Below are 24,797 nucleotides of genomic sequence, written 5' to 3' on the forward strand. Positions count from 1 at the left end.
TATATCCAGCTAGCTGAATCCACCACCATATATAATGAACTGAATTTTACCTGTTTTGTGTCACAAATTGAGTATTAACTCAATTTTTGGTGGATTGCTAGATCAAATAATAACCTTTAGTGAAGTACTTTGAGAATTTACATATTTTGTTTGACGGTTTCCATAATTATTTGTCATGACGTCAATGATTGCCCTACAAAAGTTGAGCCCCAAAAGCAAGCTCTATCCTCTACGGAGTATGAGGAGAAATCAAGAGGCAAAATTCATTATATGATAGATTCAACCAATTTAGAATGACTCAAAGCTAAGGAATGAAGTTAATTGTTCTATTTGTAGAAAAAAATCTTTTTTTGTAAAAAATATCGCAGGAGAAATTATGGACATACCTTATGTAGTGTCGACTTCAGAAAAGGTTCCTTTTTGCATATAAAAATGGCAGGGCATGTTTCGGTCTCATGCTTTCTTTGCTACCGACGGGGAATTTCACCCCAACAGATTAGTTTGCTGATTCCAGAATCCAGGCATAGCAATGCAACCAGGAGGCCAGTTTGAGTGTTTGACATCAAATCAAACATTTCCATTTTTCCTGAGAAGACAAAAGGAGCTGAGAAGCCCTGAATCGTGTCCAGTCAAATCAATAAATTAGTACTGGAAAACCTTTTTTTAAAAAAAACAGAGGCAAGAAAGAGAGTTGTTAGGGGCCATTTAGTTTTCAAAATGAAATTTTTTGGATGTCAAATCGACTGTTTGACCAGATGTCTAGAGGGTTTTTCGGACACTAATTAAAAAACTAATTTCAGAACTCACCTGGAAACCGCAAGACGAATCTTTTGAGATCTTTGACCGTATCATTAACACATTACACATGTGAGTTACTGTAGCACTTATAGTTATTTATGCACTAATTAGGCTCAAAAGATTCGTCTCGTCGTGCACATCCAAACTGTGCAATTAGTTTTGTTGTTTACTTACATTTAATACTTCATGTATGTGTCCAAAATGAGAGGGAAAATTTTTTGACCAAAATATTTTGGCAACTAAACGGCCCCTTTCTGAACCACATACGCTATACGTACAGTAAAAACACGGATATCTGTCAGTACTGTACCATTCAGGCATTGAAAAGATTATCGAGCCTTTTCCTTCTACTCATTAGATAATTGAGTACCGTCCTATAAAAAACACCCCCATAATGGAGCAGCAGTATCGGCTCTTTCGTAGGGGCATTATTTTTCTCCTCCGGGGCTGCTGTGCTCCAGTGCGTGCACGCTGGCCACATTCTACTCCTGTCGGCGCCAATAGCAAACCCAAAGAGTAGTTAACGTGGCTCCAGGACGACACACTCACCTCGCGCCAGGACAACATTGACATTTGACTCGCATGTCTTCTCTTGACCATTTGGGGTTTATCTGGTCGCCTGGACAGCATCCCTGCCCCCGGTACCGTACCCTCCTCCCTCCTCGGGCTTTCACCACGATACCATACCATACGGGCCTACGCTTCTACATCCCGGGCACGTTCTTCTCCAGCTCTTGCCCCCTCCTCCTGGCTGGCTGGCTCCGAGTCCTCGTGGGCAAGTGGCAACTAGTTAATGCAGTTTCTGGGATGATTCGATGGATTATAGTAATGCAATAATGTGCTAGTAATCAGGATTAGCCACGAATGCCGGGCTCGTCCGGCGTGCAGAGCTGGTTCCCGGGGGGACAGAGGTGGACGGCACCGGCGCATGTTATGGCCGGAGCACGTTGCCCAGATGAAAACGACAGTGTTTTATGCGGCCATGTTCGATGCTTAAATACAGTACTCAAAACGAATACAGTACCTGCTCCGCTCTGCCGTGGAAGCTTCTGCGGTCTTGCTGCTGAAGCCTGGCTTCCTTCACAACACAACGGGGAAAAATACTGATGAATCACAAATGGTTGCCCTGAAACTTGAATCGGTTTTAAGGGGACAAAAAAAAAGTTCAGTTCTCCGAAGTCTGAAACCTTGATGCAGCAGGAGCTAAAAATGGTTACCAGGCAGCCCTGGAAGTGGACGGCAAAAGGCTGGGGGTTTTCTTGTGAAATCAAATCACCTGGCCCTTTTGGCCTTTTTCACTTGCCGCTATTCCCAATTCACAAGAGACACCGGCGTACAACTCTGTAAAAGCGAGCAAGGGGATGGAGAAAGAAAGAGTGGAAAAGAAGCAAGCAGCAGGTGGTGTCTTTTTCCGCGGTCACCCTCTGTCTGCTCGCTCGGCCAGCGGTAGTTAGAGGGGGCAACAGCTGCGAGCTCAAGCAAAGCGTGCTCGTTAACCATGCCGCACAGTGTGATCTTATTCTCTCTCTCTCTGATAAAGCACTGGTGCTGGTATTAGTTTAGGGCTTCAACTGGCTCCAAGCCCTGCCTTTTCTCCTGGCTTTTACACTTCACCCCTCAATCACTCTCTCTCTCTCTCTCTCCAGCCAAATAGTATGTGAGATCCGTGCACGAAATCACCCCATAAAACACCCGGCTTAGCGGGTACCCCGGCTTAGCTGTTCATGACGCCAATGCTGGTGATCAGATTCTATTCCCCTTCCCCCTACCTACCACCACGGCCGCCCTGTGCTCTGCTGTTGCTCACAGCGACCAACACCGACGCACCGACTGCTTCTTCCCTCCCAACCTTGCGCCGACGCTGCCCACCATCCCGTTTGGAGTCACAGAGAGCGGCCAAGGCAGCCGTAGCAAATGCTGGGAGCCAGGCCGAAGTAAGCATCGATCTCTCTGGTTCCACGAGAGAATTCTTTGTTTTGGCTGCAGATCCTTGTAGGTTGCGTTGTTCGATTCTTGATCTGAGCAGAAATTTCGACTCTTTGGACGCAGATCTGCGGCGGCCGAAGGCAAGAGCGGCAAGGTCACGCCGCCGACGCCCAAGGGAGGCAGGGCGAGCAAGCCGGCAAATGGCACCCCGCCGCAAGCGCCGCGCACAGCGGACAGGTCCCCCAGGTCGGCGGACAAGCCGCCGTCGGGCGACCGACGCACGCCCAAGGTCTTCGACCGGCTCAGCACGCCCCCGGCCGAGGTACGTGTTCTTGGATTCTCCAGTGTCGTGTGATCTTGGTATGCTTTTGAGGTATTGGATTGTGACTTGTGAGTGATTTCCGTTCGAATGGCTGCAGAAGCAAAGCAGCGCCGTGAAGCTGTCCCATGAGCTGCAGGCGCAGCTCGCCGCGGTCCAGGAGGAGCTCGCGAAGGCCAAGGAGCAGCTGGTGGAGAAGGAGAAGGAGAAAGGCAAGGTCCTCGAGGAACTAGAAGACGCCAAACGGCTGGCCGACGAGGCCAATGCCAACCTGATGGTCGCGCTTGCCGCGCGGAAGAAGGCGGAGGAGGCCTCCGAGACCGAGATGTTTCGGGCAGTCGAGCTGGAGCAGACGAGCATCGAGTCGATGCAGAAGGAGGAGGAGCTGCAGAGGAAGCTGGAGAGCATGCGGAGCCAGCAGGAGTCTGATGCGGCTGCGCTGCGGTCGACCGTGGGGCAGCTCGAGAAGGCGAGGTATGAGCTGGCTGATGCGATCGACGCCAAGAACTTGGCGCTCAACCAGGTGGATGATGCGGCCCGGCTTAGTGAAGTGAATGCTCACAAGGTGGAGCTCCTCAATGCAGAGGTTGCTCGCCTGAAAGATTTGCTTGACACTGAGCTGGAGAGCAAAGAGAAAGAAGGTGCTGAGCGAATCATGAGGCTCGAGGCAGAGGTCTCCGCACTGAAGATTGAGCTCCAGAAAGCAAAGGATGCTGAAGAGAAGGTAGCTGAATTAGGAGATGTGATCGAAGACCTTAGAGTTGATGTCGCCAATGCTACAAAGGCCACAACCGAGGCAGAGGAGCTGGCTGATGAATGGAAAGAAAAGGCTGAAATACTGGAAATTAAATTGGAGGCAGCCAACCAGTCTTACATGTTGAAGGTCAATTCCTTGAATTCAGTGATGAAAGAATTAGATGCAGCAAGCACCTTGCTCGCTGAGAAAGAATCTGAACTTTCTGACCTTCAGAACAAGCTGCAAGCCTTAGAAGATGAGGTAGCTAGGCAGAATGAAGATATTATTGCGTCAAATGAGCGTCTTGATGTTGCAGAGAAAGAAGCAATTGAATTGAGGGAAGAGATCAATGAGCTCCAGTCGAAGCTCCAAGCACTTGAAGAGGAGAAGATGGATGCTGTCAACAATGAGAACAATGCAAGTTCACAAATTGAGTCAATATGTGAAGAGAAGGAGAAGCTGGCTCAGGAACTAGAAGCTAGCAAAGATGAATATGAGAAAGTTAAGAAGGCTATGGAAGATCTAGCTTCAGCATTGCATGAAATGTCTGGTGAAGCGAGAGAGGCACGGGAAAGGTACCTCAACAAACAAGAAGAGATTGAGCATGCCAAAGCACAGATAGAGGAGCTCAACATGAATCTCAAGAACACCCGGGAGAACTACGAGGTTATGCTTGATGAAGCAAACTACGAGAGAGTCTGCTTGAAGAAAACGGTGGAGCGAATGGAAGCAGAAGCAAAGAACACATCTGAAGATTGGCAATCCAAGGAGGCCAGCTTTGTGAGCTCCATCAAAAAGTCTGAAGAAGAAATCAGTGCAATGAGAGTTGAGATGGATAAGGCAACAGAAACGGCGAGAGGCTGGGAGAACAGAAATGCTGAATTGGAGGAGAGGCTGAAGGAGCTGGAAGCTCAGGTGGAGGAAGCTAACAGAGCCAAGGATGAAGCAAAAGCTGAAGCACTGGGATGGAAAGAGAAGCTATTGGACAAAGAGAATGAGCTGCAGAACATAAAACAGGAGAATGATGAGCTACAGGTCAAAGAATCAACCGCCTCCGAGAAACTCAAGGAGATATCTTCCATGCTTGGCAATGCAAAAGGTAGAGTGCTAAATGGCACAGGTCCGAAAGATGAGAATGAAAAGGCAAATACCAAGGAAGATGATCCTGTGGTGGTAGTTGCTAAGATGTGGGAGAACAGCAAGGTCACCGACTATGACTTGTCTACCGAGAAGGAGAAAGATGGTGAATCAGAACTTGATCTGGAGTCCAACAGGGGAGATGCTGCCTCTGACTGCCACAGGTTGTCCACAGATACCAGGATAAACAGCAACACGAAGCTGGCAATCAAGCAGCAGCAACCCAAAAAGCCTTTGATGAAAAAAATTGGTGGTTTGTTGAAGAAGAAAAGCCAGCATTAGAACAAACTGAGCCATCTCAAAGAAAAAATATCGATGTACGCTATGGATGACTATTTCTCTAGCTTCACTTTCACTTTGGTCCTGCAGAGTTGGAAGTAAAGATAATAGTATAAGAAGTCTCAGAAGAGAACAGAAGGGTGCTGTATTTGCTTCCCTTTTTCTGTCTAATTCCTCATATTGTGTATGTTTGAGAAGCATTCATACTCTAGTTCATGTATTTCTTGGTCTTCTGGGGTAATGTTAATGTAAAGGGATGTGAGGTTTCATTCATTTGTTCTCCAGCATACTTCACAGTATTTGTGAGTGTAAAGTTTCTGAAGCAGAACCAAGATGGAGTTGCTGTTCCTGATGACCGAGTCCAGTATGAAGGTCTGTGCATAGTGGACGCCAATGTACTTGAGCTTGTAGTTATTAGAGCAAGCACAATAATGTGCGTATCGCCGGACACCTCGTCATGTTTGCCGAGGTGGTTGAGAGAACGGTGAGCTTGTCGCTGCATGCTGCATTCGGCGCCGGGCTGTACACGTGCTCCAAGACTCCATCGTACTGCTGGGTCCCGCCACCAACCAGTCCTCCCTCTTCCCAAACCAGCAAAATAGTAATTAACAACCGACTCATGGGTATATAATAAATAGAAAAATAGATGTTAGAAACAGTGAACAGACTAGTCATTGTATACGTTAGGCTCTAGACTAGTCTCTAGCTGATTTGGCTTGGCTTAGGCTATCAACAACGGCAAGAGCAAATTTGCTCCTCCTCGTTTCCCACGCCCCCTCACATATTTACTGTCTACAGTGCGTCTACAGTGACAAACAGTACATTTACTCCTTCATTTGCTCTCTCCACGGTGGACGGTCTTATAGACAAACCTTGTTAAACTTGCTCTTACGCCCGCGTCTCTCTCCGACCTCCTGAATGGAAGGTCAGTACAACCGGCAATCCCGCATCCACTGCATATGCATAAATGCCAGTCAAGGGCCTCACATGTCTTGACTCTTGAGTAGTATCATGCAATGAAATTCACACGCCGTTTTACTCCTGTCTCTGGGCCTCTCAATTCCAGTTGGTCTGGGCCTCAAGAACTCTGACTCTGAATACATTTTTTTTTCGAAAATAAGAACTCATTCCAGTTGATCTGGCCTCAAGAACTCTGAATATATTTTCTTCGAAAATTAGAACTCTGTCTGAATGTCGCCATGCCCAACTAGATAGCGATTGGCACATGCAGGGGGCGAGCAACACGGCCGAGAGTGTGGGAACATGTGCGGGGTGGGGTTTTATTTTCAGTGGGAACACGAACATGTGGGTCTCTGACAGCTCTGAACGCTCATGCGTGGTATGTCTCGGATCAGGGTTCTTGGAGGGCCCGCATCTTCAGAAAACAATCTGATCCTCGTCCTGGTCGTCCCCATTACCCACGACGTGTGTTGCGACATGATCGCTCTCCCTAAAGAGACTCGATCACCCCTGGAGACTGTAGTCAATGCCAGGGAGGCAAGAACACTGCATTGGCCCCAGAAATTGCAGATCTGTGTCACTGTTAAAAATGCCTCGAGAAATAGGGTTACATGCTTTTGGGTCTTACCAGGAAATCCAGGCCAGGCCATCACGTTCTTCCAGCTGAATGTGCAGTGATAGTAGCTAGCAAAGGTACATGAACATCACTCCTCCGACGCTAACTGCGACAGCGAATCAGCACTGGACAGGGACAGGTACTCCTGGCAAGTGGCAACGACGGACGACAAGGCCGTGAAGCCAAGAATGGCCATCGCGTACGCACGTGAGGGAGTAAAGAATTCGCCAGGCCAAGCGGCCGCTCCAATACTCATCTGCTCGATCAGAAGGATACGCGAGGACCCTCCTCGCACATGCCGTGACCTGGGAGCGGAATCGCCGTCCCCGCAAGGAAGCGGCAAGTGGCCGCCTGGCCCCCGGAGACAGCTCGGCTCGGCCACCGACGCGAGGTGCGGCGCGGGCGGCCGGCCGTGCAGGTGCAGCAGGTGAGCGCGCGCCGCCGGACGGACGGCAGCTCCACGTTCCGACGGAATCCCCGCACGGCGCTCGCTGCAGGAGAATGCGGCCCCGGCCCACCAGCATGGTGGTTCTGCGCAGAAACTTGGCGACCCGCGTGGGGATCGTGGGGCACCTGACCGGGGGAGACATCCGCGCCGCGATTCCTTGCCGTCTCCGCGGCGGACGGCGAGGCCGAGGCGCGGCCGCCGTGCGCCGCGGTGGGCGGCGGTTATCCATTGGGTTTCTCTGTTGCAGAAACGGGTTCTCGGCTGTGCAGGCCATGTGTAGCGGACGTGCCACAGTTTGTGGGCCGCTCCAAAATAAAGATTTGGGGCCCGTTAAAGCAGCAGCCCACTGGTTCTTCTTGTGGAGATCGACTACTATTTTTGACGGGCTCAAGCACTCTGTTCGGCCTCCGTGGGCTGAAACAGGGTGGAGGTGCTGATGGGCTATTCGTGACGAAGCTAAAAAGTTCACTCGACAGGAGCTAGCCGACACGTCAACGTCAAATCGTGGACCAGACCTTGACATCAACCCTTGAATCCTTGATGGCTTGAACTGGAGCTCATCCTTGTAGTCTAGCCAGTTTTTTTTTATTTTTACATTTTATTTTCTTAAGGTCTTATTCGACACATTTGTAGTTTATAACGTTTTAAAAGGGAAAACTCTCATCTCAAAGCTCAAGGTGGGAGTTGTGGATGTGTACTCCACCATGGAACGAGATCCGCTGCAGTTGAGTGCCCTGCAGTGGTGTCCCTGACACGTGGGCCCCACACATGCAGGCCCACCTGTCAGTGGCCCAACTGCAGGCTGCCGAACTGCAGCGGATCCCTTTCCCTCCACCCTTGTACCCCACTACCTAGTTTTTTTGTTTGAATTTTTGAATTTATGAGTCTGTTTCTTTTTATTTGTAATTCAACATGGTCATAGGTTAGTCGAATTTTCATTTTATTAGGTAACTGAGCCAAATCTCATTTTCTTCTCTCACCTAGTACAAATACAAATACTGATTCCCTAGAGGCAGGCTCCAAAGCTCGAAGTGTTTTTGCCTTGGGAGCTTGAGCGTGTCCTTAGATTAGTGGCCTACTCCTCCCGTACTGAAATGTAGGGCATTCTAGAGTTCAAACTTTGTACTCAAATGTAAAACATTTTAGGTCGAGAGTGAATTAAATCATCTTAATTGTATATTGTTTTTAGGTTTTTTCTAATAGAAAGACGTGCATGCCTCCATATAGGGGAGGTGCATGTGGGGAAGGTGGAATGGAAAGAGCATGGTACATTAATTAATATATATTTAATTACTCAAATAGATTCTCAATGCTTAATAATTAGAGGTAAGAGAGTCTTCTCTCCATCTTCATAATTTGTTGGAAAAAAAATCCTAGAATGACCTACATTTTAGGATAGAGGGAGTAAGTGCTTGGTAAAAGGCCATCCAAGATGAGGTTTAGAAGGCGAGTTGTCAAAGAAAGGCAGACTGTTGTTGAGTGTTTCAGTGCTGGGATGGCCTAAACCACCGCTTTGCGTATGCTCATGCTGCCGGCTGGTTACGATCTTCGGTCCACAGGCCACAGCTATCATGTTGGTTGGGTGTGTCACAACGAAAATGCTGATACGGGATACCTCCCGCGCATGCTCAGTCGTTTCGTGTACACGCAGGTAGGCAGTTCTTCGGTGCTCCGGGGCCAACCATAGTTGCAGGCCACAAATGTCATGTGCTCGAAATAGGAGGATTCCTCGATGGATGATGATCTGCAGTTCTTACACGACATCCGTCAAAGTCCCACGTTTTTTTTCAGATCTAAACGAGACAGCGCTGAGCACACATCACAGGGAGAAACTCCATTTCATCGTTCAAAGACAAAGGTCTTCACCATCTCACTCAATTCTCATCAGTACGGCAGCAAGCAAAACAGAGCAACCTCTGCAACGGGCGTGGGTGGACCATGCAGTATTGGACCATGACATGCTGGCATGAGGCCCATCCGTCCTCTGCGGATTTCTTTTTCTTCGCCCCAACTGGACAAGGGGGCGCTTCCGGTTGGATTTTGGAATTCCATCCACCCATGTCACGAGCGGCTCGCTTCCTGTTTTGCGCGACAGGCTCTCAGGGTCAGGGCTGCTGCGTAGGATCGGTCTTCGTCGCACTCGCACCTGACACCTGACCTGACGTGTTCTATGTGGTTTCTGAGCGAGGGTTGCAACCTGCAATGCAATGGAGGCAGGATATGCCAAGCCATGTCGGGGTTGCAACATGAATTGGCACCTGAGCAGAGGAGTACTACTTCGATGGTTGAATTAATGCTTGGGACACCTGCACAATATTATAATTTAATTGCATTTCTTAAATTAATGCTTTCCTGGATACCATAATGTTAAAAAAAATGTGCATTCATTAGTCTAATGTATATTATGAGACCAAAGTATTACGAGACCTAATCGAAGTGTCGGTATGCAAGAAGCTGTATTCTTGTTTTGGTGGGCTTTATGTTCGGGCACGCTCATGGAAGAAAATGATGCCCTACATTGTCTATTTTTTTTTTTTTGCATGTGTATTATGTCCATCAAGCATCAAGCATATGTACATGAGGCATCAAGCATCCATGAGGCAGAATAACATTGCAAGGATATGTACATGTGTATCATGGAGTCAGATACAAATCTAGTACAAAGGAATAACAAATCGACAATACTTTATCCTGTAATTCTGAACACTCGTTTTCAGATAAAAGATCACCAGCACAAATCTCTTACAGCAGACCAAGAAACACAGCCACGTCAAGATACAGCACGGGCGCACGATTTTATTCAAATTTCTCATGAGCTCTGCTGCCTCTGCACCGCCTCCTGCTGCTGCTGCTGCAAGCTGACGAGCTTGTGGTAGGCGCCGTTCCTGTTCTCGATCAGCTGCTGGTGTGCCCCCTGCTCGATGATCTTGCCGTCCTGCAGCACCGAGATGACGTCGGCGTTCTTGATCGTCGACAGCCGGTGCGCCACCATCACGGTGGTCCGGTTCTTCATCACCCGGTCCAGCGCCTGCTGCACGACGCGCTCCGACTCCACGTCCAGCGCGCTCGTCGCCTCGTCCAGGAGCAGGATGGCCGGGTCCTTGACGATGGCGCGCGCGATCGCGATGCGCTGCTTCTGCCCGCCGGACAGCTGCACGCCGCGCTCCCCGACCTTGGTCTGGTACCCCTCCGGCAGCGAGCTGATGAACGAGTGCGCGTTCGCCAGCGTCGCCGCCTCGATCACCTCGGCCTCCGTCGCCCCGTCCTTGCCGTACAGGATGTTCTCGTAGATCGTCGTCGCGAACAGCGCCGGCTCTTGCTGGACCAGGCCGATGTGCTTCCTCAGCGACTTCAGCTTAAGCTTCCTGATGTCCTTCCCTGCAAATTGGATCAACGTACAGTGGCCTTAGCAGAAGAATTTTTCTGGAAAAAAATGGAGCTATTGTCTTTGAGCAAGAGGTACCGTCGATCAAGATTCTTCCGGCGACTGGGTCGTAGAACCGGAGGATGAGCGACAGCACGGTGCTCTTGCCGGAGCCGCTCATTCCGACGAGCGCCATGCTCCTGCCGGCCTTCATCAGGAGGTCGAGGCCCTTGAACACGGTCACGTCGGACCTCGACGGGTACCGGAACTCGACGCCGCGCAGCTCGATTAGCCCCTCCACCCTCTTGATGTCCTCGCCTGCGTCGATCTGGACGTCGGTCTTGCGGTCCAGGATATCGAACACCGAGGACACCATCTGGTTGCCTTTGATGATGTCCGGCGCCATCGCCAGCGTCTCCCCCATGGCCAGCGCCGTCACTATGAGCACCATGAAGGACTTCATCACGGACTTGAAGGTGGCCAGCTCCTTGCTCATCAGATGCGAACCATACCTGAAATTCGTAACATTTTATTTTACTTTTCAACTAAAAAGTAAAAAAGATTGAATTCAGTCTGCGTAAGAAGTGGCAGTTACCATAACGCCAGTGCGTATGAAGAGAAGAGGAAGAACTGAGAAACTCCATAGAACAGACCGGCGCCCTGGCCTCGCCGGAAGGACCTCTTCGATGGCTCCTTCAGCTCGTCCGCGTAGAGCTTTATCACCTTCTCCTCCGAGCAGAAGGCTGCCACCGTCCGGATGTTGCTCACTGCCTCCGCGGCGAGCATGTTGGCCTTCAGATACGACTTGCCGAGGTTGCCGCCGTAACCTTTCATGAACATTTTCTGTTTCAGAACAAAAGAAGCACAGGAGATCGTGAATTTGAGGAGAAATCAATGATCGACTCGTCAATTTGCTACTGAGAAGACAGTGTGTTACTGTGTTAGTTCACCTCACTGATGTGACCGCTGACCATGAGGGGGTAGGTTGCGAGCACGACCAGCGTGATCCTCCAGTTGAGTATGAAGGCGATGATGAGCGAGGTCACGATCATGCCGACGTTCTGCAGCAGGATGGTGGAGCGGTCGACGACGATGGTGCGCACGAGCGTGGCGTCCGCCTCGAGCCGCGACGACAGCATGGCGCTGGTGTTGCTGGTGTCGTCGAACCACCCGATCTCGTTCCGCAGGATCGCCGAGAACATCCTCTCCCGGACCCGCAGCGTGAGCCGCTCGCCCATGATGCCGAAGCTGAGGTGCTCGACGACGTGGAACACCAGCGTCAGCACGGCGCCGCAGCAGAAGAGCACGGAGATCTTGCGGACCTCCTGCTTGGTGGTCTCCCACCCCATGTAATAGGACACCAGCGCCTGCGTGACGCCCAGCGCGAAGAGCGGCATCTGGGAGCCCGCCGCGAAGGCGCTGAGGGTGCCCGACACGCCGAAGAACCAATCCGGCCGCACCATGGAGTAGAGCTTCCTCATGGACACGGGCTTCCCCTTGCGCGCTTCCTCGTGCGCCTCGGCGGCGCCGTACCGGCTGATGGAGTCCTTGTCGGAACGGAAGCTGGCACCCATGCTCGTCCTCCCGGACAACTCCCTTGAATACTTCAAACTACAAGCAAACAAGTTTTAGTTCATCAGATCATGTTGACTCCCGGACAACAGTGTTCACCATTTGATGATCGAGTGGAGTGATACCTTACGGGCCTGGTGATGCTTGCGCTGTCAGAGAAAGACGGCTTCTGCTGAAGCTGGGCAGCCTCCTGCAGCTGGATCAGCGAGGAGTACGCGCCGCGCGGGTTCGCCATGAGCTGCTCGTGCGTGCCAGTCTCGACGATCCGGCCACCGTCCACGACGGCGATCGTGTCGGCGTTCCGGATGGTGGACAGGCGGTGCGCGATCACCACGGTGGTGCGGCCGACCATGACGCGGTCCAGCGCCTCCTGGACGCTCTTCTCGGACTCGGCGTCCAGCGCGCTGGTCGCCTCGTCGAGGAGCAGTATCGACGGGTTCTTCAGAATCGCTCTCGAGATGGCGATGCGCTGCTTCTGCCCGCCGGAGAGCTGGATCCCGCGCTCGCCGACCTGCGTCTCGTACCGGTCGGGGAGGTGGTTGATGAACGTTATGGCCTCCGACAGCTTCGCCGCGTGGTCGATCTCGTCCATGGTGGCGTCCTCCTTGCCGTATAGTATGTTCTCCCGGATGCTCGTCGCGAACAGGGCCGGCTCCTGGTTCACCAGCCCGACCTGCCGTCGCAGCCACTTGACGTCGAGCTCCCTGATGTCGTGCCCGTCGAGCAGGATCGAGCCGGACAGTGGCTCGTAGAAGCGCTCGATGAGCGAGACCACGGTGCTCTTGCCGGACCCGCTCCCGCCGACGAGGGCGACGATCTTGCCGGCCGGGAAGTCCAGGCTGAACCTGTTGAGGATGACGACGTCCGGCCGGGACGGGTAGCTGAAGTGCACGTTGCGGAACTGGATGTGCCCGTCGACCGCCGGCAGCGTGCGGCCGGTCTTGGAGCTCGACTTGTTCACGGTGCTCCTCTCGATCATCTGGAAGATGGGGTACGCCGCCGTCCTCGCCCGCAGGAACGTCGATATGTTCGGCGCCGCCTGGCCGAGCGACCTGCCATTCATTCGCACGCGCATTCGAGTTCCCAATTCAATGAATTGCTTGCCGACGTCGACCGGCATGGCGCCATGACGGACATGGATATAAGATTTGTGCACTCACAGGCCGGCGATGACGACGTTGAGCATGGTGGTGAAGGACTCGCCGCCATTGGAGATCCGCTTGTGGACGACGATGCTGGTGAACCAGATGAGCAGCGCCCAGGAGAGGAAGAGCACCGAGTGCATGGAGCCGAGGCCGAGGCCCTTGGCGAGGCCGCCCCTCTTGCCGTACTTGTACGTCGTCAGCAGCGCCTCCCGGTAGGACCTCACCGCCTTCTCCTCGCCGACGAACGCCTGCACCGTCCGCACGTTGCTGATCACCTGCGAGGGCGCGCGCGCGAACCCACGGCGGCGTCAGCACGCGCGCGCGTTCGTATATAATCGGTTGCAAATGAAGAGAGAATTCGATCGGAGGCGGTCGACCTCCTCGGCGATCTCGCCGGCCTTGACGTAGGACTTGCGGACGCGGGCCATGAGGCCGATGGTGACGTAGGCGTAGGTGCCGCCGGCGATGGCGATGAGCGGGACGATGGCGAGCGTGACGAGGCTGATCTGCCACACCTGCGAGAAGCCGATGGCGAAGCCGGCCACGAACCGGCTGATGTAGTGCATGAAGTTGCCCACCTGCAGCGAGCCGCGGAGGCGCCATGCCACCTTCCGTTAGTTTGTGAGCTCAGGTACCGCCATGCGTGTTGCGTGAGCTCGTCGGCGTTTCGCGCCGCCGACGTGAATCCTGTGGCGGCGGTGCTCTGCAATCGTTTGTTCTTTGACTGACTAGCCGAAATAGTGGGCTGAAGTTACGTGGGCCGGATCGAAGTTAACTATGGGCCAAAATGGAGCCCTGTTGAGGAAGCAGCAACAGCTGTAACAATTTCCAAGTTTCAACTCGAAAGTTATGAACCATTGCCGTACCAGTTGGTTGCCTTTGTTGGAGTAGTACCAAGCATGAATAAATCTCAAAAAAAAAAAAATCTACCAAGCATGAAAAAGTTGGCACGAACCAGAAGAGCTTTTACGATTTGGAGCAACCAACCCCCATGGAGACACGGAGACCTCGATCGCTGTCACCAGTTATACTCAGTTGCTCAGCTGACTTGAGCGGGCGTACCCGAGCAAGGAACGCAGCCGCACAGATCTGGACGGAGAGCAGCGTGACCCCTGCCGGCAGGTAAAGCGAGGCTGCCCCCCCGGCCATTTGGGAAATAAGCCCCGGATTGGCGATCGCCAACCACATCGGGCGGCGGCCCATTACTGACGATGCAGCTAGTAGCGAGATCAGAGGGAGAAATTTCAGAATTTGTGTCCCCATTCGTGTGTGTTTAGAATTTCACACCCATATCATAATGATACGTGCGGTCAATCAGAATTATTGATATGTAGGTTAAAGGTGTCAGTCAAAGTACGAAAGGTTTGCGAATTGAAGAGGTTGGGAGCTGAAGAATCATACGAGGCTTCATCTAGGCCATGGTTTGGGCGTGAACGCTGGGAGGCACGCAAGATCGAACCAAGTAACCAAGAGGATCGCGAGTGACATGCGTGAACATCGACACCTAACCGGCTAGGATGGGACAGTGCGCGTCAGTCTAATGAAGGGCCGGGCACGTGTGCGGTGTGACGCCTACAAGGTTATCTGAAGTTTGTGCAGCGCACTGATTTTGTGTACAAACTATACGGTATGGACTGCTAGTGTCATGAATTGCACTACTGTTCACATAGTGGTTTCTAATGTAGGGGCTCCCATCTGTAAATCGGAGGTGGGTGTTCATTTCTACTGAATTTAGCCCTAATTATCATATTGAATGAGAATCTTACTATTACAAGTATTAAATAAAATCTAATTACAAAATTAATTGCAGAATCTTGGAGCTAATTTGCGAGATGAATATAATAAGGATAAATAATTCATTAGATTCATCTTGCGGGTTAGCTCCATCTGCGCAACAATTTATAATTAGATTTTTTTTCATATTTTTAAACAGTAAAATTCTTTTTTAATGCGATAGGATTAAAGTTTAGCTGTGCGGCAAAGAAACTAACCGCTCGAGTAGGGCCCATTGCCAATAAGTCGTACGACCAAGATCTGACGGTGGCAGGCCGGGTACGCCGAATTTATGGGCTGCTGGTCGCGTAAAAAAGGCCCCCCTCTGGTCGTGAGTGTAACCAGTAGGGGCAGATTCCACGTGTGAAAAATTAAGTGTGACTGACTTGCTAGGAGCCTAGGCCCCCACCCTTGACATGCGCCCAGCAGGGTTTTATTATCCGACCGGTTTCCGGTAACTGCCGGACTCCGATTCCGGTTTATCGGACCGGTTTGACCGATTACCGGTAGAAACCGGTCAAATTCAAATTTGAATTCAAATAGCGCAGTTCAACCGGTTCGTACCGGTATACCGGCCGGTTTGACCGGTTTACCGATCGGTTGACTGGTAACCGGTCAAATTCAATTTTTTTTATTTTTTGTTTAAATTCAAATGCCCGCAAAGTATACTAAATAAATGTTTGTATAACATATTTTAGTCTAAATGAACCCTCCAACCCTCTTTTGTACTACTTTTATATTGTATTTGTATACTTTTGTATGCACGTTTTTTATTTAACTTCAATCCCCGCAAACTATACAAAGTGAACGAAATTTTGAGAAAATTTGACACAATTAGATTCGTCGCACCTTGAAGTATTTTTAGGAATTTTTCATTTTTTTGAATTTAAATTTAAATTTTAAATTTAGGCCGGTTTGGAACCGGTCAAACCGGACCGGTTACCGACAGTTTGGTGAACCCCGGCGCCGAGAGGTTCTAGAAGCTGTCCGTACTGCCACTGCTGAGAACCGTTACCGATTTTAAAAGCAGGGCGAGCAAACATGCATTTTCAACCTTCAAAAAGCTGCCAAATTTCATTTCCACCGAAATAATACATATCTGGCATTGTAAAAACAAACCATGTTATTTTGGCTTTGTCAAGTGTTTTATCATACCTACAGTTTGTTTGTTAGGCTCACACATCAACCCTAATATTTTATTTTAATCCGTATTTGTCCTTGTCAAATGTTCTGTGGTACGGTGCAGTTTGGTTCCTGCACTATCTCATCATCACTAATAATACAGATATTTCATTTTGTCGCCAAACAATTCATTTGTCCTTATCAACTGTATTATAATACCTACAGTGTGTTAAACTCACTCATCAACACTAAATATATTTCATTGTTTTCCCAAAAGTCCATATTTATCCTTCTCAATGTTTCTTGAATTCGAGCCTTGCTTGTTACTAGAGGATAGTCCCCTCTCATCCAACAAATGCATCAAGAGAGACTGATATATAGTTCATTCCACTCCAATCGATATAGAACAGTTTTACCTAAACAAGCCCGTACCGTACTACATTAGAAATCAATTTGGTGGACCAAGAATCTTGTGAAAGCGATAAGTATAACCCATGCTAGAACTCGGTCTGGCTAGCTTGTTAGTCAACCAGTCAGCAGTGCTTTTCTCTTACACCAAATCTGTGATGAACGATAGGACACGTAGGAGGGCAGGGTCGAACCCTACTGCTCGCACGGCTTGGTTGAGATAGGAGAGGAACGATAATTCATTGATTGCCTCACAGAGTCTCTTCATTACATATATATAGGCCTAGCGCCCCAACTAACAATGCCTATAATCTAGGAGATAAACTACCAAATACTAGCCTTAGCCGATGACAAACTCCTAACCGGCCACTTGATATCTCTTGCGCCGACGTTCATAGACGCAGCCCCACATGACATCTCTCCCCTCGTGCAACAGCTCGTCCTCGAGCTGGAACGTAGGATAGCGCTGCTGGAACTCCTCAAGATCTTCCCAGGAAGCCGATGACGGAGGTGCACCTTGCCATTGCACCAGCAGCTGACGGGCGCCACGATAGAGCCGAGCACGCAGAACGTGTTCCGGCACTAGAACCACTGCACCGTGATGAAGCGGAGGCAGAGCTGGAGGCGACGCCGGCGGATCACCTTTGAACGGCTTGAGCAGACCCACGTGAACAACATCGTGGATGCGAGCTTTCGGTGGAAGAACAAGGCGAACAGCGACCGGGTTGATGACGGCCACCACTTGATACGGCCCGAAGAAGCGGGGACGCAGTTTGCCCTTAGTCGTGTCGACGATGCCCGAAGCCATGCGATGGCGAAGTCGCAACCACACCCAATCACCCACAGCGAAGGAGAGGTCACAATGCCGCTTGTCGTAGTGGGACTTCATCTTCTTCTGCGCTTGCTCGAGGCGCAAGCGAACATCCGCCAAGAACTCGTCCCGTTCAGCCAAGGGCCGAGCCACCGCCAGTACACGGAGCTCGCCGGGATCTTACGATCGCATGAAAGGTGGATCATGGCCGTAGACCACCCTGAATGGTGTATCACCCAGAACCGTGTTGTAGGCGGTATTGTAGGTGTACTCCGCCCATGGAAGCCACCGAAGCCACTGACGGGGGCGATCGCCAGTGAGGCAGCGTAGATACATGGCGATGATCTTGTTCGCCACCTCTGACTGACCATCGGACTGAGGGTGGAACGCCGAGCTCATCTGAAGCTTGGTGCCCGTGGTGCTGAACAAAGCTTGCCAGAACGCCGACGTGAACACCGGGTCATGGTCCGAGACGATAGACGCCGAAACCCCATGAAGGCGCACAATGTCATCGAAGAACGCACGCGCTACGGTCTCAGCAGAGTAGGGGTGGCCGAGCGGAATGAAATGCGCCGACTTCGAGAAGCGATCAACGACGGTCATGATGACCGACTTGCCGCCGACTTTTGGCAATCCCTCCATGAAGTCCACGGACACGTCTGTCCAAACTGTAGATGGAACCGGCAGAGGCAATAGAAGACCGGCGGGGTGCAGCTGCTCAGTCTTGTTGCGTTGGCACACAAGACAAGCACGAACATGCTCCTGCACGACGCGCTGGGCATTCGGAGTGTGGAAGTCGCGCCGAAACCGCTGAAGAGTGCGCTGGACGCCCTTATGGCCGATGTCGTGCGCAGCCGCCAGAGCCACTTGCAAGAGCGGGGATGATGGCGGCACGTAAATGCGCTTGTTGTAGAGGACCAGGCCGTCAACGACGTTCCACGGCGCTTGTAGCTCACCGGCCGCGATCTGCTCCGTCAGAGCCACCAAGGCTGGGTCGGCCAAGTTTGCTGCTCGGAACTCAGCAAAGAGGTCGAAGGAGGGCGCCGAGATGCTGTTGACCGTCGTGTCCGCGTCGCGGTGTGACAGTGCGTCGGCGACGACGTTGGTGCGGCTAGGCTTGTACTGCACAGTGAAATCAAAGCCCAAGAGCTTACTCACTCAATGGTGTTGTGGAATTGTGGCGAGTCGCTGGTCGAGGAGGAACTTGAGGCTAGCGTGGTCCGTCTTGACGACGAACGGACGTCCACATAGATAGGGCCTCCAGTGTTGGACGGCGAACACCAGCCCGATGATCTCGCGCTCATAAACCGCTAGTGCCTGATGGCGAGGAGCGATGGCGCGGCTGAAGAACGCGATGGCGCCATCATCCTGATGGAGCACCGCGCCGAACCCCGAGCCCGAAGCATCGCATTCCACGATGAACGCTTGGCAAAGTCCGGAAGTTGCAGGACCGGCGCGGATGTGAGTGCGCGTTTGAGAGCGTCGAACGCCGCAGTGGCCTCGGCAGACCAGGCGAACGCATTCTTCTGGAGGAGCCGCGTGAGGAGCGCTGCCACCGCACCGAAGTCCTTGATGAACTTGCAGTAGTACCCGACGAGCCTGAGGAAACTGCGCAGGGCGCGAGTAGAGCGCGGTTGCGGCCAGTCCTGCATAGCGCGCACCTTGTCGATGTCCACGGCGACGCCCTCTGCCGAGACGACGTGTCCCAGGTAGGCGACGGACGTAGTGCCGAACACGCACTTGCTGCGCTTGACGAAGCGGCGGTGTGCGTGCATCGTGTCAAGGACGAGGCGCAGGTGTTGTAGATGTTCCGCCCACGAGTTGTTGTAGACAAGGATGTCGTCGAAGAAAACCAAAACAAAGCAGCGGAGGAAGGGCCGGAGTATCTCGTTCATAAGCGCCTGGAACGTGGCTGGCGCATTCGTTAAGCCGAACGCCATCACCAAGAACTCATAGAGTCCTTCACAGGTGCGGAACACCGTCTTATGCACATCATCCGGGTGCATCCGCACTTGATGAGAGCCGAAACTGAGGTCGAGCTTGGAGAAGAAGCATGCGCCACAGAGTTCGTCGAAGAGTTCATCCGCCACCAGGATGGGGAAATTGTCTTTCACTGTTTGGGCATTCAGCTCATGGTAGTCCACGCAAAAGCGCCATGAGTTGTCGGTCTTCTTGACGAGGAGGACCGGAGAGGAAAACAGTGACGAGTTGCGGCGGATGAGTCCTTGCTCCTCCATGACACGGCACTGGCACTCAAGTTCATCTTTTTGCAGCACCGGGTAGCGATAGGGACGTACTGCCACCGGGAGGGCGTCGGGTTTGAGCAAGATGCAGTGATCCCTGGAGCGCTCTGGGGGTAAACCCACTGGTGCCGCGAACACATCGTCAAATTCAGCAAGGAGGACGTCGAGGAGTGACTCCGGCGTGCAGGCATGCAGCTATGGGCGTTGGGGTCCGGCCTCGCCGCGCCACTGGACTAGACGACCATCGCGCCGGAACGCCATGGACAGGGTGCGAAAGTCCATGCTGAGCGTGCCCAGGGAGGCGAGCCACGTTGTGCCCAGCACCATGTCGTAGCCACCCAGCGGGAGCACGAAGATGTTGTCGGTGAAGGGCTCGTTGTCGATGAGGAACGCCGCTTGACGAAGTACGCCTGCACATGGCACCTTGTCACCGTTGGCCACGATCACCCGCAGCGCACGCGGAGTCACCTAGAGGCCGGTGGAATCCGAGTTGATGAAATTATGCGACGCTCCGGAGTCGACCAACGCACGGAGGGTGGCCGAGCCGACGTGGACCAGCAGCTGCAGCGCGGTGCCTGGTGCGCACTCCTTGTCCTGATCTTCGGTGTCCTCAGTGTCGTCAGCGTCGTCATAGTCGACGTCGAGGAGGAAGAGCTTCTTGCACGAGCGGTTGTGTCCGCGAACATACCGTTCATCACAATTGAAGCAGAGGCCGAGGCGTCGCCGTTCGTCGATCTTCGGCAGAGTCAGGCGGCGGACGGTGCGACCGGCCACCACTGTGGTGGCGTTGGACGACGACTGCGCCAGGAGCTTTGGCGGCCGCGTTGTTGGTGTCGCCGCGGATGTGATGGCCGCTGGCAACGCGAGCAGAGGCGACTGTGGCAGTGGTGGGCGCGAGCGCGGGGGCGCGGGCAGGGGCGCCTGGGGTTGATGTGCAGCTGCCGCCGCGGTGTTGCGACGCTCAAAGGAACGGGCCAAGCTCATGGCCATGGCGAGCGACTAGGGCCCCTGGATCTGGACGTCCAGGCTGAGAGGTTCCCCCAGACCGGCGAGGAACAGCTGTGTCTTCTGGTTCTCCGGCAGTGGGCCGGCGCGCGCGAGCAACTCCTGGAAGCGATCCTGGTAGTCGGCCACCGTGGACATGAGGCGGCATGCGACGAGCTCGCCCAGCAGGTTAGAGCGTAGGGGGGCTGAAGCGCAGATCCAGGAGCTCCTTGAAGCGGTTCCACGAGGGCGTGCCCTCGTCCTTCTCCACTTGCGCGTACCATTGTTGTGCCGCGTCGTGTAGGTTCAACGCAGCAAGCCACACCTTTTCCTCCTCCATGGTGCGTTGGCCACGGAAGTAGTGCTCGCACTTGTTGACGAAGGGCATTGGATCGCCGGTGCCGTCATACTTGGGAAAGTCAAGCTTGTGGAAACGAGCTTGTCCCATAGGCCCATCGCGGTGGGGATCTGGCGGAGCGTGCTTGTGTCGTTGCTCCATGCGTTGGAGAGACGCGCTATGGAGGCGTTGCTGTCGATCAAGCTCGGTCAGGCGAGCATCCAAGACATCGAGGCAATCAAGCTTCTTGAGGATCGCCTCCGTCAACTGGACGGAGACGTCCTACCGCTTCTCGTCGTCGGACATGGCGGCGAGGGTTTAAGGGTTTGCGGCGGCTGGAGGATTAGGGTTCTGGAGGAAGTAGCTTGGAAGGATCTGGCAGCGGCGTGGGATTATATGAGGAGGAAGCGTAGTTCGGATCCAACTCAAAGACAATGCGTGATTGAATCGGACCTAGCCAACTGATACCAGATGTGATGAACGATAGGACATGTAGGAGGGCAGTGTCGAACCCTACTGCTCGCACGACTTGGTTGAGATAGGAGAGGGACGTTAATTCATTGATTGCCTCACAGAGTCTCTTCATTATATATATATATATATATATATATATATATATATATATATATATATATATATATATATATATATATATATATGCCTAGCGCCCCAACTAACAATGCATATAATCCAAGAGATAAACTACCAAATACTAGCCTTAGCCGATGACAAACTCCTAACCGGCCACTTGAGATCTCTTGCGCCGACGTTCATAGACGCGGCCCCACATAACAAAATCAGCACCAGCCACCAACCAACTAGTAGTACTTTTCTCTCACGACAAATCACCACTAGCTACCAGCCACAGCCACCATTCTTTCGCAAAGGAAAAAAGAGTTATGGAGTACTGTCAGAGCGTACTACATGTCTACATGTTCATGATCGGCATGAGCTGCGCTGGGATAGATGGACATGGACCTTCACTCCTTGAGCCATATATATGGTATGGGAACAATGTGGAACAAGGCTAGGCTCTTGTTTAGTTGCATAATTCAAAATTCCAAAAAAAAATTCCAGCACCTGCATGGAGACTTAAATCTAGACAAAATAAAAAATGCATTGCACAGTTTGCCTGTAAATCGCGAGACGAATCTAATGAACCTAATTAGATCGTAAATTATTACTATAATGCTACAGTAAACAACCTCTAATGACGGATTAATTAGGCTCATTAGATTCATCTCATGATTTACAGACGAGTTCTGTAATTAATTTTATGATTAGTCTATATTTAGTACTTCAAATATAAAAAGATTCACTTTAAAAAACTTTACACCCTGCAACTAAACAAGACCTAGGTGCGTAATACGATGATCCATCTAAACAGACGGTGCATCATGATAATAGCCATTGATTGTGCTTTATGTCAATCTTGAGATGAGATGCGGTCATTAATGCTCACTTGCTACTTAAAAATGGAAAACATAGCCATGGAAGAATTTGTTCTTTTTTTTCCAAAAAAAGAAGAGACTTTAATTTGTTGTTTTCTGATAACAAATACACTCGACCTACCGGGCACATGGGTGAGGAAAACCACCGGTTCGAATTTAAATTAAACTGCCAGTAAAACCTACCGGGCTTGGGCCGTTTAGTTACCAAAATTTTTTGTTTCCCTTTTGAACACATATATAAAATATTAAATATAGTTAAACAACAAAACTAATTGTACGGTTTGGATGTACACGATGAGACGAACTTTTGAGCCTAATTAGTGCGTGATTAGACATAAGTGCTACAGTAATCCATATGTGCTAATGATACGGTCAAAAGCCTCAAAAAATTCGTCTCGCGGTTTTCAAGCGAATTCTGAAATTAGTTTTTTAATTAGTGCCAAAAAAACCCTCCCAACATCTGATCAAACAATCAATGTGACTTTTGAACCAAAATTTTTCACTAACTAAACACTCCCAATTTCGAACAGCTCGAGAAGCAGCCGCCGCTTCTCCTCCTAATAATCTCTTGTTTAGTTGCAAAGTTCAAAATTCCAAAAAAAAATTTCAACACCTGCATGAAGAATTAAATCTAGACGAAATAAAAAACGCATTGCTATAATAAACAACATCTAGTGATGGATTAATTAGACTCATTAAATTCATCTCGCGATTTACAGACGAGTTTGTAATTTATTTTGTAATTAGTCTATATTTAATATTTCAAATATAAAAAATATCTTTTTCAAAAATTTTACACAGCGCATGTAAACAGGTCTGAATCGGCGCGGTACTTCGCCCTGCCCCCCGCACGCCATGAATACCCCTCACCAACCCCCCTCGTAGTAACTCCGCGCCGGCCCGGCCCGGCCCCGATCAGATCAGCGCGCCGGGGGCCCGACTGCCCCCGCCGTTAATTCCTCTCGTCCTTTCCCCATCCCGCCTCCCGCCTGAGCTGAGCGCGCCGGTCGGCCGCGGGGCGCGCGCCGCGGCGAGAATGGCAACGCGCGCAGGTAAGGGCAAGGGTTGGTACGTACCTTCTCGGAGATGGCGTCCTGGACGACGAGGATGTCGCTGGTGATGGCGTTGATGACCTCGCCGGTGGACGCCTCGGTGTCGAAGACGGCGATGTCCTGGTCCAGCATCGCGCGCAGGTAGGCCAGCCGCATCTTCGCCGCCTGCCGCTCGCCGGTGTGCATCCAGCACGCCACCTCTGCAACGCCACACGACGCATGTCATCTTTAGCTGCTTGCTTTCCTGGTGGTGCTCGCATTGCCATGGGAGCAGAGCAGCGGGGTGGCTCGTTTCACGCACCGGTCCACGACGAGAAGAGTATGACGATGCCGAGGTAGACGAAGTCCAGCGAGTACTGTGCACGCGAAACAGAACAAAAAAAAAATCAGCCCACGTCGTTGTTGCCAGCTAACTAGTGCGCACGCACGCCAAGGTGGTGTGAGCTGAGACTGAGATCTCCAGAACGGCCGGAGATGCGCGTGCCAGCGCCATCTGGAGGAGCAATTGATTACCTTGGCGACGCGGCCGGAGACGGTGGTGGGGAAGAGGTAGGCGATGCCGATGATGTTGATGAGCTTGCCGAAGAAGATGAAGAAGACGGGCACGGAGGCGCCGTGCGCGCAGGCGCCCAGCGACCCCACCGCCATCAGCACGCAGTCCCACTGGTCCGCGAACGAGAACAACTTCAGGAACGGCACCCTGGCCACCTCCTCCGCCTCCTTCTTCCCGCCGCCGCCGCCGCCGCCCTCCTGGGCGGCGCCATTCGCCGGCGAGCTCATGCTCGACCAGGCCGGAGATCGCGGCGTGGAGGGGTCCCCCACTGTGCCGGTGCCGCTGCCCACGCGTCCGGGAGTGATGGTGGGGCTCTGAGCCCGCTGGTGGGGCTTTAAAAGAGTTTGAAAGGGGCTTGGTTTGGTGCGTGCTGGCCTGCTTAGCTGCCGTGCTCGCCCGCGGTAGGCTGCTGGAACGGTGAACTTGCCAGCATTTCAGCCTGGAGGTGGAGCAGAGCAACCGACTCGTTAATGGCGATCGGAGGAGACGATAGGTTTGACTCGGGTAGGGTCAGGGCGTCAGCTGGCCACGGCTCTACTGGGCTGCTGGCTGCTGCCTTGTGGGAATAGTAATGCTTGGGGTGAATAAATATTATAACAGGCTGTAAGAAAACTAAATGTTGAGGTGAAGGATAGAGGAGAAGCAGGCTGCAAGTTTGTAGTCAGTTTCGACATAAGAACCAACAAATATTGTGAGAGAGACAAGAGCTAACTACTATATGAGTAGACTGAGAGGCAGACTGCAAAGATCCTTACAACCAGCG

General features: G+C 51.9%; 2 protein-coding genes across 2 annotated transcripts; one reads left to right on the forward strand and one right to left on the reverse strand.

Moving 5' to 3' along the window:
* The first annotated feature begins 2,258 nt into the window (after nt 1–2,258).
* Nucleotides 2,259–5,544, forward strand: LOC120656874 (WEB family protein At3g02930, chloroplastic-like). The gene is made up of 3 exons (XM_039935073.1): nt 2,259–2,732; nt 2,848–3,046; nt 3,144–5,544. Exons 1-3 carry the CDS (start codon nt 2,713–2,715, stop codon nt 5,196–5,198), a joined length of 2,274 nt encoding a protein of 757 aa, XP_039791007.1. The 5' UTR covers nt 2,259–2,712; the 3' UTR covers nt 5,199–5,544.
* A 4,253-nt stretch (nt 5,545–9,797) lies between these two features.
* Nucleotides 9,798–24,551, reverse strand: LOC120656875 (ABC transporter B family member 2-like). Its single transcript, XM_039935074.1, has 10 exons — nt 23,995–24,551; nt 23,783–23,837; nt 23,506–23,681; nt 13,678–13,878; nt 13,316–13,575; nt 12,281–13,207; nt 11,534–12,194; nt 11,179–11,426; nt 10,683–11,095; nt 9,798–10,597 (listed from the first exon to the last, which is right to left on the reverse strand). Exons 1-10 carry the CDS (start codon nt 24,259–24,261, stop codon nt 10,029–10,031), a joined length of 3,777 nt encoding a protein of 1,258 aa, XP_039791008.1. The 5' UTR covers nt 24,262–24,551; the 3' UTR covers nt 9,798–10,028.
* Between the last annotated feature and the right edge of the window lie 246 nt (nt 24,552–24,797).

The sequence above is a fragment of the Panicum virgatum genome, chromosome 1N (genome assembly GCF_016808335.1).
Source record: "Panicum virgatum strain AP13 chromosome 1N, P.virgatum_v5, whole genome shotgun sequence".
Lineage (NCBI taxonomy): Eukaryota > Viridiplantae > Streptophyta > Magnoliopsida > Poales > Poaceae > Panicum > Panicum virgatum.

Coding starts and splice junctions, on each gene's coding strand:
- LOC120656874 (XM_039935073.1), top strand. CDS start 2,713: ATGCTGGGAGCCAGGCCGAA. Junction 2,733..2,847: donor ATGCTGGGAGCCAGGCCGAA/GTAAGCATCGAT, acceptor CTTTGGACGCAG/ATCTGCGGCGGCCGAAGGCA. Junction 3,047..3,143: donor TCAGCACGCCCCCGGCCGAG/GTACGTGTTCTT, acceptor GAATGGCTGCAG/AAGCAAAGCAGCGCCGTGAA.
- LOC120656875 (XM_039935074.1), bottom strand. CDS start 24,261: ATGAGCTCGCCGGCGAATGGCGCCGCCCAGGAGGGCGGCGGCGGCGGC. Junction 13,208..13,315: donor AACGTCGTCATCGCCGGCCT/GTGAGTGCACAA, acceptor AATGAATGGCAG/GTCGCTCGGCCAGGCGGCGC. Junction 10,598..10,682: donor CGGAAGAATCTTGATCGACG/GTACCTCTTGCT, acceptor TCCAATTTGCAG/GGAAGGACATCAGGAAGCTT.